This window comes from Lepus europaeus, chromosome 1 (assembly GCF_033115175.1).
Source record: "Lepus europaeus isolate LE1 chromosome 1, mLepTim1.pri, whole genome shotgun sequence".
Lineage (NCBI taxonomy): Eukaryota > Metazoa > Chordata > Mammalia > Lagomorpha > Leporidae > Lepus > Lepus europaeus.
Window position 1 is genome coordinate 143,619,248 of NC_084827.1, and position 17,715 is coordinate 143,636,962.

Below are 17,715 nucleotides of genomic sequence, written 5' to 3' on the forward strand. Positions count from 1 at the left end.
GGGGAGGTGGGGGGGGGGGGCATCCTGAGGTTTTTTGATGACATTACTGAATCACTGGATTGGAAACACTGCAGCCTATACTATCAGTAGACTTCATGTATTATGAAGTGAAATATACATTTTTGTATTGTTTAAGTCCTTCTACAATTGAATTTTTCATTATTTGCACCAGAGAACTAGAGAAAAGTCCCAAAACAGAATTTTTTATAACCATCTGTATCAAGTAGAAACCATGCAAACATCCCTTTAACTTAATCTGGAAATGTGAGATTAATTTATCTTCCCTATTTTAACAAAGAATAAATCTCTAAAATTTAAAATATGTATTATAGTTTCCCAATATATGTGCTAAATTTATGAAAATGTTTATATTCCTTCTATTCATTTCATTCTTTACTCAAAGTTCTTGCTGTAGGCTTTGTCTTGAATATGTAGGACCATTCGCCGTGCATAGAAATCCTTGTATTCCTCTGGTAATTCATCTAGTGTTTTTAAGGCTCTGTCCAAAATTTGTGCAGCTCTTGATGCTGCTGTAGGATCTTTGTTTCCATAGGTATCTGTTTTATCATAGCATTCAGATGGAAGGTGCTTCCAAAAGACATTCACTCCCACTCCAAACTCTTCAGAAATTACATTATGGAACCATAAAGCTGGATAAAGTTTTAAAAAACAAGTTAAAAATAAAACCTACAGTTTAAAAAAAAGCCCAAAATGTCAGTGAAATATCACGAATTGCATATAGCCAATGTAAGAAATAATTCTTGTAACCAGATCCCTTCGTTAGCACACTCCCAGCTTTTAACAGAATCATTTTAACTTTTATGAATTGCCAACAAATTTAAAGTGTCAATAGCACAACCCTTACTTTTAAAACCTTTAGAAATAGCAATTTTTCCTTTAAACTTGAAAGACATAATAAAATTATATTTGTTTTTTAGCTGTCTAATTTGGGACTGTGTTTTGTGTTACTTGTTTACACTTCCTGAGTCATATGACCACATCAAAAGTGGTATTTTGTTTTTTGTTTTTTTTTTTTTGTACACAGAACATTTCAATTATTTGAGGAATAACTCTGACCTTTTCTGATTCAGTCCAGTACTTTTGTTCTTAAATACTTCCTGTTCAAGCTGCAATTTAGTTTTCTAACTTGCTTAAGTTTGCATTCATTGTGGCTTCCTCAGGTTCATATTTCTAATGCAATTACATTTCTTGCAGCTCCTCACAATAAATATATGAAAGTAAGCATGTATTTTGGTGGTAGAGATGATGAGTAAATTTTATCACATGGTATACCAAGCTGATTTTTTTACTTTCTCTAGGAAGTCCACTTCTTTGTTTTCAGTTGAGTCTAGATACTATTAAAATATAGGTGCTATAGGAATAGTAAAGCAATACCATTAAACAACAAAGATGGAATACTAATCACGTAAAAAATGTTTAATCCTGGAAAAAAGGAAATTGAAATTTTAGAAACAAACCCATTTTAAGAGGGCTTAAGGAAAAACAAGCTTTAAAAATATTTTGATTTGCAGATCTAGTTTTCAAATATGACTTACTTTCAGAATATTTTTTTATGCAATGCCAAAGATAGAGCTTTTGCTTTTGTTTCAAAATGTATATAAATGTTAAGAATTTCTAGTTTTCTTATGTCTCTTCAAAAAGTTGTATATAGAAAAAGGGACAACTACTCAGCCTTTAACCATGTTCTCTAAGGTCCAAAGATAAAAATATTTTTAAAGTTAAATAAAAATTTTAAAATGGCAATGGATTTAAAGATTAATGTGCTCCTGGCTCCTGGCTTTGGCAGCCATTTGGGGGGTGAACCAACGGAAGGAAGACCTTTCTGTCTCTCTCACTGTCTAACTCTGCCTGTCCAAAAAAAAAAAAAATAATTAATGTGCTGGCTGTTTTTAATGAATGCAAGAAGAACAAGTCAATGCATCTAATTCTTACAGATGACCAGTTATATGAAGGTCATTTTATCTTTTCACGAATACAAAGATCAACAGACATTCCTTGTCTTCAAGGAATTTCTAATCTAGCTCCAAATGCGATAATCATATTTTTAAACTCATTAATATTTTTTCTTAATTCTTCCACCAAAGAGAGGTATTACTGATTGATAATCAATATATTAATTTAGATATGAGAAATACAACTATAAAAATGAAATTTGTTAATGCGCCACTTTCATTTTAATTGTGAATTTTATAATTTTCAAGTGTTCACTTTTAAACATTTGAACAAATTTAATTACACATTGCGGTGCATACTACCAATATGGAAATTTAATGGATTTCAAACAAAGTCAGAAACACTAATTCAGACTGTATATAGAAAGATAATGTACAGAAAAGATATCATAGGTATTGAGAGTATTACATTTTTGATATTTAAAAAAATCTCTGTAATCTATTTTGGCTTTGAAACATACCACTTCTTGGTAAATACTTAAGTGACAATAAAAATGATCTAACAAAAACAATCAGGAATAATCTTTTTCCAGATATAAAATGTCTAATGACATAATTTATTAAAATAATCTACAGTATAATATGTTTATTGTAAGTTGCCCTTTAAAAATAGGACTGTTAAATTTATGAGTTTGTCTAAGCATACTTTAAAGATGCATGAACACACATATATAAAAATATCATACAAGACAGAATACGTATAACAAATATACTTTTGTACTTAAAAAATCACAGAAAGAATGAATGAAAAAGTATACATTTTATAAACAGCACATTACTGAAGTCTAAAAAGCTTACCAGGAATGAATAATACATCACCAGCTTTAAGGGAACATTCATACCTTCTGGCCTTGGAAAAGAGTGGATATTTAGCCAAATCTGGATTATCTATATTCAGCACTTCCGATTTAGTACCTGCAAAGTTCCAAAAAGGGATTATATAGACTGGGCTGTTAGAATTTTTTTTTAAATTACAAATATAAATTTGAAAATTTATTCTTTTTAGTACAATAGAATTCCTGCACCCACACTGTGAGAATAATTACCATTCTCTTGAAACAATTAAGACAATTTTCAATGACCCACTCTTTAATTATGACCATTGACACCCATGTTATATAATTAAGGGGATCTGAAAATCTTATTCTTCATATAGCATATCATTACATGTATACACACACACAATAGAAAATACAGTACATCATAATTCGGAAGAAGTCCTAAAAGGATTTTTTTTTTTTAGAATAGAGAGGTTGCTCAAAAAGAATATTTGACTCTAGAAATATAAACCTAAAAAAAAAAAAAAAAAAACCCTACCTGATAAATACAAATACTGTGCATCTCGAGGGCTGAACAGTACCGCACGCTTTTTTCCTGTCACTTGTATTAAGAAGTTATCCATTACCTGAAAACCAGTTAGTACATTTATGGGTAAGCAGTATCTAAAATTCAAATAAACAGAACCAATAGCATTCTAAACAGTTAATTGTAAACCCTATCCTTTAACGGGACTTAACATTACTTAAAACTATTATAATCACCCAGATCTAATAATGAAAATATTTGTATCCCACACATAACTGTGCATCTATTGGAGATATTTCTGCAGTACTGGCATAAAATGGAAAAAATTAACAAATTAGGAAATACGAAATTAGGGAACTATTTGCCTATTCCCCACCACTGACAGAATAGTTAAACCTCCTTGAGGCTCCCCAATGGTGAATATTTATTTTGTTTATCTGTCAACGAATAGTACACAAAGCCATCGTTTGACAAAAAAGTCAAAACACTTAGAAACATCAGGTGTAAGGAAAATACAAAGTGCTGCAGAAGCCACCATGAAACTCTTAATATATGTCCAATAATAATTTGGTTTTGGTAACTTGATTTTCAAATTATTTGTACAGAAATATAACTTGGACATTTTTCTTAATATACATTTTTAAATATTTACCTTTTTAAGACTTTATTTGAAAGGCATGGCAAAAGTGAGAAAGAGATTCAGAAATGTCTACCATCCATTTGTACACCCTCCAAAAATCCCACAACAGCAGGGCTGGGCCAGGCTTAGGGCAGGAGCTTGGAATTTCATCCAGGTCTTCCATGTGGGTGGTAGGGAACCAAGTACTTAAGCCATTATCTGCTGCCTCCCAGGAAGGAGGCATTAGCAGAGAGCTGGATCATAAGCAGAGTAGATGGGACTCAAACTGACACTGCAATAGGAGATGCAGGCATACCAAGCGGCAGCTTAACCTGCTGTCCCACAATGTGTGCTCCTTCATATACTTATTAACAGAGCAATCTTAACTTCTTCCATGTATTCAAGTATACACTTTCTTTGTATAGTTTGTGAAAACTGTTAAATGGTAGAGGCACATGATTCTCAGTGAAGAAATTGAGATATACACCAAGCAAGACATACTCATGATGATTTACATATCACTCCTACCTAAGCATTTCTCCTTTATATGTGTAAACTTTATCTATGGAATTAAACTAGCATTACTTTAACTTACTTTTTAAGAACAGCTTTATATATTCAATTGTAACAAGGTAAAACTTAAAAGTCACAGAATTTAGTTAAAAATGTATTTTAAATTATCATATCAGTATCTCACCATTTTCATTCATGTAGATCCTTAAAAAAGAGAATATGCACTAGTGCACTTGGGCCTCATTCCTTTGTAATCATAACCTCTACTCTACCACCAATGGCTCTACTCCCAACCTGTGTGTACTGATGGTCCTCTTCCCCACTTAATGCTGTATAATGGTTCAAACCTGGTAAATGCCACTCTTAGGATCATTGGTTACTATCCTCACTCTGTCTTTTATGACCTTGTCTAAATATGATCAGAGTCGGCAAACTTGGAAGGCTTCCATAGCCTTGGCAACTCATGATGACAGCCTAGGATGGTTACTGGTGCCATAAACTAGAGTGTCAATTTGTTGGGTCAACAACAGGAGCCACTGTGCACTTGCTCCTCATGTGGGATCTCTGTCCTTAATGTGCTGTACATTGTGATTTAATGCTATAACTAGTACTCAAACAGTATGTTTCACTTTGTGTTTCTATGTGGGTGCAAACTGTTGAAATCTTTATACTAAATTGATGTTCTGTATATAAAGAGAATTGAAAATGAATCTTGATGCAAATGGAAGGGGAGAGGGAGCGGGAGAGGGGAGGGTTGCGGGTGGGAGGGAAGTTATGGGAGGGGGAAGCCATTGTAATCCATAAGCTGTACACTGGAAATTTATATTCATTAAATAAAAGTTAAAAAAAAAAAAAAAGAGAATATGCTAGGATTTCAAATCCATCTCATTTAATTACAGATTTCCTATGTGAAATTCCTCTTCAAGGGGTCTTCAACTGAATTATAAAGTACGTGTATAAAGTATAATAATTTTACTCAGAAGTTTTTTAAAAATTCTATTATCTCTGGAAATCTATTAGGTATTGCTTTAGCTTCCTATGTTTCTCCATCTCCCAAGACCAAATCACATACTAGTTTTTTAAAACATTTTAAAAATACTTATGTATCTACTCACATACTTCAGCAAAAACAATTATAATGCCATAAAATAAATCAAGATATTCCACACATCTTACTGCCCTATAAATACAGCACACATTTGATGTTCTCAAGGGATGGATATACTAAGAGCTTCTGATATCCTCAAATATGCTACAATTGGAAATGACTCTCTATAAGCTTCTTTCTCATAACAAAACTCTGGGTGGCTAGAGTCATGTGTAGCATTTACGTGTCCTCATCCCACAAGCGTACCACTTTTTCCAACTGAAAAATCTCCCCCATTATCTGTTTCTCACATGCAAAAGGAAAAAAAAAAAAACTTCATAAAACTTGGTGTGTGTGTGTAATGAATCAAGAATAAAACCACAGAAATAGAAATGTGAGAAACTAACCAGGCTTTGCTAAATAATTCATCTTTGATCACTGCCTTACAGAACACCTATTTTTAAAACTCATGCTTCAGCAAATTACACAGCAAAGATCTATTTAGGGTAGCCAACAGAAACCATGATTTTTAAATCTATAAGTGCTAAAAATCTACTGTAGCTTTAGATTTTTCATTTGTGTAACATACGTCATAGTGAGTCCAAAGTTGTAATCCTGATGAGCTAATTCGAAAAACACTGGAAAAGAACTGCTCCTTTTTGAAGAAATTTGGAAACTTAATATCTGCTTCCAATAAAGGAAATTGTTTTCTGATATCTGCAACATCCTGCATTAACAGAAACAGAAAAGCAAAAGGTTAGAGTAAAAATATCAGGAAATAATTTTGATGATAAACACAATATGGCATAATACATATTTTATCTAAGGCTGCCAACAGAAACCATGATATTGAGAAGAAATAAAGCAAAAATTTTGTTTATTGCTTTAAAATACTATGATGTGGAGGCTGGCGCTGTAGCACAGCAGGTTAAAGCCCTGGCCTGAAGCACAGGCAGCCCATATGGTCACCGTTTCTAGTCCCAGCTGCTCCTCTTCTCATCCAGCTCTCTGCTATGGCCTGGGAAAGCAGTAGAAGATAGCCCAAGGACTTGGGCCCCTGCACCCATGTGGGAGACCTGGAAGAAGCTCCTGGCTCCTGATTGGCGCAGCTCCGGCCATTGCAGCCATCTGGGGAGTGGACCAGCAGATGGCAGACCTCTCTTTCTGTCTCTACCTCTCTGTAACTCTGTCTTTCAAAAAAAAATTACTATGATGTGATCATCTTCCAACACATAATCTTTTTTTTTTTTAAAGATTTACTTATTTATTTGGAAGACAGAGTTAAAGAGAAGCAGAGAGAGAGAGAGAGAGAGAGAGAGGTCTTCTATCTGCTGTTTCACTCCCCAAATGGCCACAACAGCCAGAGCTGGACCAATCTAAAGCCAGGAGTCAGGAGCTCCTTTCAGGTCTTCCACGTAGGTGCATGGGCCCAAGGACTTGGGCATCTTCTACTGCTTTCCCAGGCCATAGCAAAGACCTAGATAGGAATAGAGTAGCCAGGACTTGAACCCGTGCCCATATGGGATGCTGGCACTGCAGACGGTGGCTTTATACCCACTACGCCACAGCACCAGCCTCAACACATGATCTTTATAATGAAGGAATAACAGACTATATAACAAGATTGCAGTTTCAGCAATATCACTATTGTTAACCTCAAAGTGCTTCATTAATACGAAGGTTCTTTCCACTTCAGGCAACAATTATACAACTGCCATCTACTTTAATACTAAGTATTAAAAATTCAGGAGAAAATACCTTGAATGTCATCAATTATGTAAAAATCTATGGGATCTATTGAGGGAGAAAAAAAGAGGGCAAAGAACTAAATAGTGACTTAAGGAAAAAAATGCAATCTTTCTTGATCACGTTAGGAACACTGCAGCCATTTAATTTGAATAGACGTCAAAACTTATACAATGAGTTATTTAGGATTTTAAAAACTTATTTTAGATCAGTATTTTATTAACTGGATGGTTATCTGTGAAATATACAATGGAAGAGGTTTCTTACTGTGTAGAGTTTAGTTTACCTTTAACACTAAGATTCTATGGTTCTACTTGTAAACTAAGTAATCAATTTTTAAAGATTATCCTTCTGTGGCTGGCACCGTGGCGCACTAGGTTAATCTTCCTCCTGCGGTGCCGGCATCCCATATGGGTGCCGGTTCTAGTCCTGGCTGCTCCTCTTCAAATCCAGCTCTCTGCTATGGCCCAGGAGGGCAGTGGAAGATGGCCCAAGTCCTTGGGCCCCTGCATGGGAGACCTGGAAGAAGCTCCTGGCTTCAGATTGGCACAGCTCTGGCCATTGTGGCCATTTGGGGAGTGAACCAAGGGAAGGAAGACCTTTCTCTCTATCTTTCCCTCTCACTGTCTATAACTCTACCTCTCAAATAAATAAATAAAATCTTTGAAAAAAAATGATCCTTCTTTTCAGGTGTACAAATCTTCAAGAAAAGAATGAAAAAAGAATAAAACGGGTTATATGTCAGGCAAGAAGTATAAAAATTACAGTGCCAGTTAAAATATATATACTTATTTAGGTTTTAAGCAACTATTTAAAATCCAGAATTCTTACTTTTCTCGGATCTTCTCCAAGTGACCGCAGGTAGTATTTCTCATCCTTAAACATTGCAAAGAAAAATCAACATCAGCAATCATTTAAAAATATTAGGAGATAAAGTAGGAAGGAAATAAGTCTTAAAATATGACCCAGTTACTTAGCTTTCTAAAAAGTTCAATTATTTTAGCCTTTCTACTAATGCTCTCTGGTGGCCATATGAAGAAATGCTCATATGCTACTTATAATAATCAGATCCACAAAACATTAGGAAATTAAATTCTAAAGGCAACACACACAAATTGTATATAGAGCCATAATGACTGACTTTATACTCTAAAATTACTTAGATTTTCTTAACAGTATCTTAACATTTAATAAAATAATTCCCAACTGCATAGCACATACGATCTCAAAGTATTAAATTGAAACATCACATTTTACCCAGCTAAGCCTATCCTTGACCATATAAATTCTCATGCCAATCCTCAAAAGTCAACTCATGTATAAATCAAACATATCATTTCATCATAGTAAACTTAAACTGCTACTTTTGTACCTTACTCAGAGCTAAATAGGAAATTGAATTATAAAACATTCACTGTTGCCTGCATTTTCTACAAGAATTAGAGAACACAGATAGGCTGGGTCAATACAAGGCGAATCCAATTCAAGAATATGAATTCTGCCCCTTTTAAACAAAGACAGAGATGTACTGCTTGGCCTCCCCTTGAAGAAAGGACCCACTATTTAGTCAGGAGTGTGATTAACTAAGAATTGTGAGCTGTTAACTTCTTCAGCTCCATCTTAGCATTTGAACCCTGGTCTTGTTCTTGGGGTGGTCCCAACCGATAACTGAGTAAGATGGTAAATGGCGTAGACATGGCCACCGTAAGCAGTGCTCCTCTGACCAGCAGTCTTGCTCAGGAGTTCCACAATGACCTGGCAGACTGTCCGATCTGTAGTTCTGAAGGCTCCTGCCTGCCCAATGCAGCTTTCTCTCCTTTCCTTCCACAGGTATGACTCTAAGATGCGTTCTGCACTCTAAATTCCATCTCAGTGTCTGCTTCCTGGAGGACTGAACTGATGCTCCATCTTCGTCTTGTTTACATACTTTCCATATTTTTTCAACTTTAATCCTTCAACTTGTCTCTTTTGCTTCATTTCCTATATCATGGAATCTGTCTACTCATTACCCTTAGGAAAGTCTTGAAGGGCCACTGAAGACACAATGTTCAAAGCATGGCTACGAGTTCAAAAACCAGTTCTCCAGCACAGCTAATGCAATCAGTTCAGAGAAAGAATACAGATGGTAAATGTGTACGTCTTTTTAACTTGTAAAAATGGAATGGGTTTTAAATTCCTTTTGTATCAGATTATATAGTAGAGGGGGAACTGTATAAGGATACAATAAAAGGGAACAGATTAAAATTATTTTCATAAAAAAAAAGACACTCTAGTTGTAATACAAAATCATAGGCATACAGAGTTTATAGCGATCTTGGTAGTAATCTAGTGTTACCATTACCTATTGAGAACTGTGAAAATGCAACACCTTTTACAACCAAACTTCCAGGCCCAGCTGGCTCAAATGCAAACAATTTTACTTAAAGCAGCAGCTTATTTTTAAAATGTGCATTTGAGGTAAAATAGTGCACTTTAAAAAAAATATTTATTTATTTATTTGAAAGTCAGAGTTACAGAGAGAGATCTTCGACCATTTATTCACTCCCCACATGGCCACAACAGCCGGGGCTGGGCCTGAAACCAGGAGCCTGGAGCCTGGAGCTTCTTCTGGGTTTTCCATGTGGGTGCAGGGGCCTGAGCACTTAGGCCATCCTCTGCTGCTTTCCCAGCTACACTAGTAGGAAGCTGGATCAGAAGTGGAGCAGCTGGGACTCGAATCAGTGCCCATTGCCCACATCACAGGCACAGATTTAACCTGCTATGCCAATGCTGGCCTCAACAGTATATTTTTTAAAAATGTATTTTTTTTTTACAGGCAGAGTGGATAGTGAGAGAGAGAGAGACAGAGAGAAAGGTCTTCCTTTTTGCCGTTGGTTCACCCTCTAATGGCCGCTGCGGCCGGCGCATTGTGCTGATCCGAAGCCAGGAGCCAGGTGCTTCTCCTGGTCTCCCATGCAAGTGCAGGGCCCGAGGACTTGGGCCATCCTCCACTGCCTTCCCGGGCCATAGCAGAGAGCTGGCCTGGAAGAGGGGCAACCGGGATAGAATCCGGCGCCCCGACCGGGACTAGAACCCGGTGTGCTGGCGCCGCAAGGCGGAGGATTAGCCTGTTAAGCCACGGCGCCGGCCAAAAATGTATTTAACTATAATATCGAAGGCCTTATCTCAAGGTATGTAAGCCAAATTACTTAAAGCTGGACTATAATGTAAATAACTAGAATTCTTTTGTACTTAATACTGAACAAATGTTACAGCAACACACACAGTAGGAATCATATTAACAGCTAACAATAAATTATGAAAGCAGTCCAATAGTAAATGACATATATGTAAAAATAATTCTCCAACAGCATTTAAATTTGCCATATCAGACTAAGCATGTTCAAAGAATGTAATGTTAATTGCTAATGTTTAATGATTTTCTACATATCACACAGCAGTACTTCACAGATTTTATTTAATTCTCATAAAAATCTTATGAAACAGGCACTATTATTACCCTTATTTTCTAGATACTGAGGCTCATAAAAATAATTTGGCAAAGGTTTGAGAGCTAATTCTGAACAACAGAGCTACAACCTATGGTGCATCCAACCAAATCTTATGAATGGCTATCACAGAATGCAATGGCTCTTGTAAATCAAATGTTCTTTTAGATTTGATAGTTGTTTTTAGCCGCTGTTCATACTCCTGGAAACTTTGCTCTTTATTCTTTTTACTTTTCAACTATTGTGGGTAGTGGTGCATTAAACTTGTGACTATAGAGTGGACTGAAATTATGTATATGCAAAGGTTAAAGAAAAAAGGAAGGAGTGGGATTGAGGGAAGGAGAGAGGAAGTACGCTTATCTTCTTAGAATTGTACCTTTGAAATACATGAAATCTGTTCTCTTTATATTAATAAAAATAAAAAAATTAAAATATTCTTTTAAACAAAAATCCATTTAGTATACACATATAATTTAAAAAATTATTTAAGGGGCGGTCACTGTGGTGCAATGGGTTAAGCTGCCACATGGGATACTACATCCCATATGGGGGTACCTAATATTGAGTCCCATCTCTGCTTGGATTAAGCTTCCTGCTAAAGCACCAGAAGGCGGCAGACGATGGCCCAAGAATTTGAGTTCTTGCCACCCACATGCGAGACCTGGATGGAGGTCCTGGCTCCAGGCACTGGCCTTGTCAGTCCCAGCTGTTCCAGTCATTTGAGAAGTGAATCAGCAGACAGAAGATCTGTCGCTCCCCTCTCTCTGTCACTCTGCCTTCCAAATAAATAAATAAAACTTTTTAAAAAAACCGGTAAAAGCAATTACCTCTGAAATAAAGAATTCTTTATGCTTTTCTTCAGCTGCTCTCTGGACCAACTCATCAAAAGGTAAAGTTCTGAAATAAACAAAAAAGAGTAACTGGTCTTAGTAACAGGTAAACTAGTATTAATCTAATTGCTACACATATAGGCTTGTTGAGTGGGAAATGACTTTTGTTTCAGAGTATCCTAATTTTTATTATGATCTATTATGTGGAATTCTAAATTTTTAAAATTCATTTACCAGTATATTTATTTGACCTCAGTTATCTGATGTTTTGGAATTAAAGAGTTTTAAATCTATGGTACAAATGGGTCCTTATGACTCTATACGCTTCTATTCCAAGTTATTGTGATAAATCTTGTGATAAATGAGACAAACTATGCTACTTCACAGGAGACAGTGGGCAAAAGACCCAGTGAAGATCAAGCCCTATGAATACTATCCTTTGCCCTCCCCTTCCTCCGATATTCACACCTTTCTATACCAATTCATGCTTCTGCAACACCAGAACCCAGAAGCCAGCAATATGGCTTGCATCCAACCACGTTATCCCCTGTCATTTTATTTTAATGTTCTGAGGAAAAATAGCCCAAAAGAATTTCAGCAAAGTGACCAATTTTTTTTCTTCAAAATTTCTGCCCAAATAGCTGTGTCCTTCCATTCTAAAGAACAGGGCTAGACAATGTAGAAGCAAGGTTTTTTTTTTTTTTCCTTTACATCCCACTCTTGAGCCTAGAAGGCTATCTTTTCTCCAAGTACCATCTTCTCCCTTCAGCTCTGAACACAAAAGTACTATTATATACATGCAGATGACACTGTATCAGTAACAAGACCATGAAGTACTCAAAAGCTTCTGTCAAAGGTCTCTCCTGTACTCCCCACTGCACTCTGGCCTCTGAACATCTGAGTAGCAGCTGCAATCGTTTCCGTCTTACTATCAAGTATCTTCCTACTTGAAACCTGTACTGAGGAACTAGAAAGATTCAGCAAAATTAGTTTCTCCTTCTCCATGAGGTGAACTTGGGCTAGATGCTTTTCCCCAGTTTTCTTAGAAATACACTTGGTAGATAAATGTGGAATGTCAACTCTATCAGGCAACCTTCTTCCTAAAATGACCCTGGATTGGTTAACTATGTTTGCACCAGAAGGCCTCTGAGAGCACCATTAAATACTTGCTAGGAAGCAGAGGATTTGGCTTTCCTGTGTGCAGTGTAACTCCCAGAACTCAGTATGGTCCTTGAAGGAACCTAGAAGCCAAGTTCATGGACTGTTTCAAGCTACTGGTTTTTGTGAATCATGTGGCTTACCTTAGCTAGGGGGTTTCTGTACCACACCCATAGTCTTGTTCTCTTAGAATAAAGTTGCAGCTTGGTGAGTCAAAAAAATGGGCCTTGGATTTGTATAAAGATTTCCACAGACACTATCCTGCTAGAATGCTATTTCCTGCTTTGTATCCTCCAAAGCTAAGTGACTCTGTGCCAGGTTGTGGACAGGCATGTAATCTGGGTGTTGAGTGTCAATGTGAACTTGGAGCCACTGCTGTAATTATGTAGAGTAAGCACTGCAGGAGAGAAAGGTGGAGTCTGCTAACTATGCAGACTAATGCAGGGTTCTGTCTACCACTTTCAATTCTGAACAATTGTAATACAACAAAAATTTACTTGCCAACTTCATATTTAACGTTTTCCATCTCAGACCTCATCACATACCTTCATTCCTACCAAGCCATCTTTGTAGAATTTGGGCCAGTGGGGAAGCTTATCTGGCCCACAGCTACCTCTGTTACTGCTACAGTTGCCCACACTAGCTTTCCTACCAGGGAGAACACAGGAATGCTTCAAGGCCTTTACAAATAAAGGGCAGAATGGTGATCCCCAAAGAGTAGAGACAGTCCAGAGTAGCAGAACCGGAGTGCTGTCAGCAACCTTCTCCTCTAGGTGTTAATACCTATCAGAGCTTCTGCTAGACCCAGGGGAGGGGGAGTTCCTTGGCCTTGAGGTTTTAACTATCCTACACATGCTTCAAAAAGTAGGGCATCTGCTATGAAAATACCATTTGGCATTCAGAGCAGTAAGGGAGATAGTATTAAAGAGGGGTTAAGATCATGGGCTCCAAGGAGTCAGGCAAATTTGAGTATACACTCTGAGTTTCATCATTTTAACTAATATGATCCTGAATGTTACTAACTATTTTTAGGAATTTATTTTCTTATAAGTGAAATGACCATAAATAAGATCTGCCTCACAGACTGACGACTAAATGAGTAATATAATCTAGAATGCTTGGCACAGGGTTTGGTATACATACAATAAGTGTTCAGTAAAGGACAAATGGTGAGGATCACAACAATGTTAATGTACTCTTTAGCAGCATGCACGTAGTCAATAATGTTTAAAATAAGAAGGAAAAAAGCTCTACAGTCCTTTCCATTCTGGAAAGGCTATTTTACAAAGTCAAGGTGAAGACTAATGAAAATATGAAAGCCAGATGATGACACGAATTACACAATAGGATAGGTAGAAGCAGCAAAGCTCATGAGATTCTGGGACTGGGGTTGTGGTAGCACATTAAGTCGCTGCCTGCAACACTAGCATCCCATGTGGGCACTAGTTCACATCCTGACTACTCCACTTTTGATCAAGCTCCCTGCTGATGCCCATGGAAAGCATGGCTCAAGTCCTTGGGCCCCTGTAACCACATGGAAGACCCCAACAGAGTTTCAGGCTCCTGTCTTGGGTCTGGCCCAGTCCTGGCTGTTGCAGCCATTTAGGGAGTGAATCAGAGGATGGAAGATTTCTTTCTTTATCTCTTCCTCTCTCTATAACTCTGCCTTTCAAATAAATAAGTCTTTTAAAAAAATGTTTGAGATTCAGAGTGTCATTTTTTTAAACCAATTAAATCTATGACCAGAAGAATACCAACAATATCCTTTCACCACACAAGTTCTCTTAACTGTATAATCTTAACTCTGGAATCAACAGGGAGAGCTATCGAGAAATAAGCAAAAGTTAATACTTATTCATCAATGTTCAGATATCAGATAAAGCAAAAAAGCAACACCAGACTGATAAAAACATTATATGTGCGGGGCTGGCACTGTGGCACAGCAGGTTAAATCCCTGGCCTGCAATGCTGGCATCCCATATGGGTGCCAGCTCAAGTCCTGGCTGCTCCACTTCCAATCCAGCTCTCTGCTATGGCCTGGGAAAGCAGTAGAAGATGGCCCAACTCCTTGGGCCCCTGCACCCACATAGGAGACCTGGAAGAAGCACCCGGCTCCTGGTTCTGGATCGTCTCAGCTCCAGCTGTTGTGGCCATTTGGGGAGTGAACCAGCAGATGGAAGATCTCTCTCTGTAACTCTTTCAAATAAATAAAATAAATCTTTTAAAAAAATTATATGTGCATGTAGGATTTCTCAGTTTCTAGTCTGTCCAACATACCTCTTATTTCTTATTGCTTGGAAAACATGAAAAGTAACTAAAATATTTTTTCCCTGCATTAAAAATATAATTTGCAGTTTTTTAGTAGCTCTACTGAACGGTTTGGAGGAAGCTGGGATAGGAACTATTACATAATAATGCATGTGTTCTAAAAACAAGTCTTTAGAAGATGTGTCAAAAATATCACAGGGCAATTCAAGATGAAGCTTCAGTACCCATTTATTATGGCATTGGACTCTCTGGAAAATAAACATCATTAACTGCAGGAAGAAAAACACTCATCATTCTAGCACTCATACTTTCTTGATGTAATAAAAAATGAAAAGTCCTTTTACCTGGAAAAATTATAGCAATTAAATTCTATTCATGACCTACTAAAAACAAAAACTATAATGGTGACTATTCAAAGGATCAAAAATTAAGAAATGCTTTGGCAGATGCTGTATAGGCTTGGAAAATTAATGAGAAAAGAATGGCCCCAGACATTACAAGCTCTGTTTAAATCATTTCTACACTGAAGTCTTTTGTGAACTACAGGGTTTTTCAATAGAGTGAATTTTCTGGGAACTGCAAGTGCTAAGAATTTGAAAGCTGTTTGTTTTTTAATGAAACTTGTGGGAACAAACAGCATACGAAATCTGCAAGATGACAGCATTGAAAGCTTTCAAGTTTCACCATTTAGCAGCTTTTGATTATCTCTTATAATACTTCTAAATGATTATCATGAGAAAAATTAAAGATATTTAGGTTTATTTTATCAAGAGAAAACTGTCTTCTTTTTCAAAGTTATTCAGGTTGACAAAAGCTTATACCAAACCAGATCTGTCCTAAATTTCTGAAGGAAGAAAAAAGAAAACATGAGATTTTTACAATTTCCTACACTAGGCAAGTTACTAATGTGACAGGATTAATTAATCAAGCTCTGAATGAATACCTGACTTCAGACATAATCTAAGTCACTACAGAAATTCTGTCTTCTTTTCATGAATTCAGAAGGTGCTAACTTTATACCCTGTCTGCTTTCAAGTGAAAATGAAAAAAAAAATAAATAAATAATTTAAACCCAAAGGGTCAGGTGTGTGGTACAGAGGTCAAACCTCCACTTGGGACTACCAGCATTTCCTATCATAGTGCCTGAGTTCACATCCCAGATCCACTTCCAATTCCGGCTTCCTGATAATGTACACCTAGAATGCAGCAGTGCTGGCTCAAATGCTGGCTCCCTGCCAACATATCGAAGAACTGGATCGAGTTCCAGGCTCCTGGCTTTAGCTTGGCTCAGCCCTGGCTATTGTGGCATTGTGAGAATGAACCAGCAGATGGAAGATCTTTGTCTCTGTTTCTCTGCCTTTCAAATAAAAATAAATAATAAAAATAGTCCTTGGAAATGTCTTTGCATAATTATGTAAACTTAGAATTCTTATTTTTTAAAAGCCACTCTAAGGGCCAGTGCTGTGGCACAGTGGGTTAAAGCCCTGGCCTGAAGCGCCGGCGGCATCCCATATGGGTGCTGGTTCTAGTCCTGGCTGTTCCACTTCCCAGCCAGCTCTCTGTTGTGGCCTGGGAAAGCAGTAGAAGATGGCTCAAGTCTTTGGGCCCCTGCACCCATGTGGGAGACTGAAAGAAGCTCTTGGCTCCTGGCTTAGGATCGGTGCAGCTCTGGTCATTGCAGCCATCTGGGGATTGAACCAGCAGATGGAAGACCTCTCCCTCTGTCTCTACCCTTCTCTGTAACTCTTTCAAATAAATAAAATAAATCTTTAAAAAAACAAAACAAAAAAAAGCTACTCTAAACATAAGTAAGCTATTCCTTTATTATATCACAAGCTAGCCAAAAGAAGAAATGCCACATGGCTTTTATATAACACAAAAAAAAATTTTTTAAAGTATTTGTATCCCCAGAATAAACCTCAGAAGAAAATACCTATACACAAAGTTCTTACTAATGAAGTCCATCTGTGCAACTGCGGCAACGTGAACCTTTACATCTTTTTTCCCTCCAACTTGACTTAGGTAATCCACTGTCCATTTGCTTGTACACGGCCCCAGATCGATTCCTTCCAACACCAGGGGTTTTCTCTGTAAGCAGGGGAAACACAATGAAAACATTTCAACAAAACCAATAACATACCAGGAGCTGCATTCTGCAACAGAGGGACAAAAATAAAAGGATTTGAGTCTAGATTACAAAATGATCAGACTCAAAGCTTCTGATAGCTTATGCTGTCACTAACACAGAAAGAAGACCTACATATTATATCAAGAAAAAAATTCTAAGGTTAGGAAAATAAAATAGAATAGCAGTATCATCAATAAATAATACAAAAGAGAAATATGAATACTAAAGTATTTTCATGACTAAAATAGAAACAATTGGAGCTGGCGCTGTGGCATGGTGGGTAAAGCTGCCATCTGCAGTACCAGCACCCCATATGGGCGCTGGTTAGAGTCCCAGGTGCCTTACTTCCGATCCAGCTCCCTGCTAATGTGCCTGAGAAAGCAGCAGAAGACGGCCCAAGTCCTTGGGCTCCTGCACCCACGTGGGAGACCTGGAAGAAGCTTCTGGCTCCTGGCTTCGGACTGGCCTAGCTCTAGCCATTCTGGCCATTTGGGGAGTGAACCAGCAGATGCAAGACCTTTCTCTCTGTCTCTGCCTCTGCCTCTCTAACTCCACCTTTCAAATAAATAAATCTTTTCAAAAAAGTAGATACAACTGAAA

At 37.2% G+C, this 17,715-nt stretch overlaps 1 protein-coding gene across 2 annotated transcripts in view; it reads right to left on the minus strand.

Annotated features, from left to right (window-relative positions):
• TYW5 (tRNA-yW synthesizing protein 5) overlaps positions 1–17,715 on the minus strand; it is a 24,021-nt gene continuing 6,306 nt past the window's right edge. Inside the window, exons 2-8 of one of the 2 annotated variants that reach the window (XM_062189630.1) lie at positions 16,921–17,075; positions 11,559–11,628; positions 8,075–8,119; positions 6,087–6,224; positions 3,291–3,378; positions 2,772–2,888; positions 1–650 (exon numbers count right to left, since the gene is read on the minus strand). In XM_062189630.1, coding sequence (XP_062045614.1) covers positions 394–650; positions 2,772–2,888; positions 3,291–3,378; positions 6,087–6,224; positions 8,075–8,119; positions 11,559–11,628; positions 16,921–17,075 — 870 coding nt within the window. In that variant the 3' untranslated portion in view covers positions 1–393. The remainder of the gene's footprint in view (positions 651–2,771; positions 2,889–3,290; positions 3,379–6,086; positions 6,225–8,074; positions 8,120–11,558; positions 11,629–16,920; positions 17,076–17,715) is intronic. The other variant, XM_062189637.1, reaches the window with a different exon arrangement.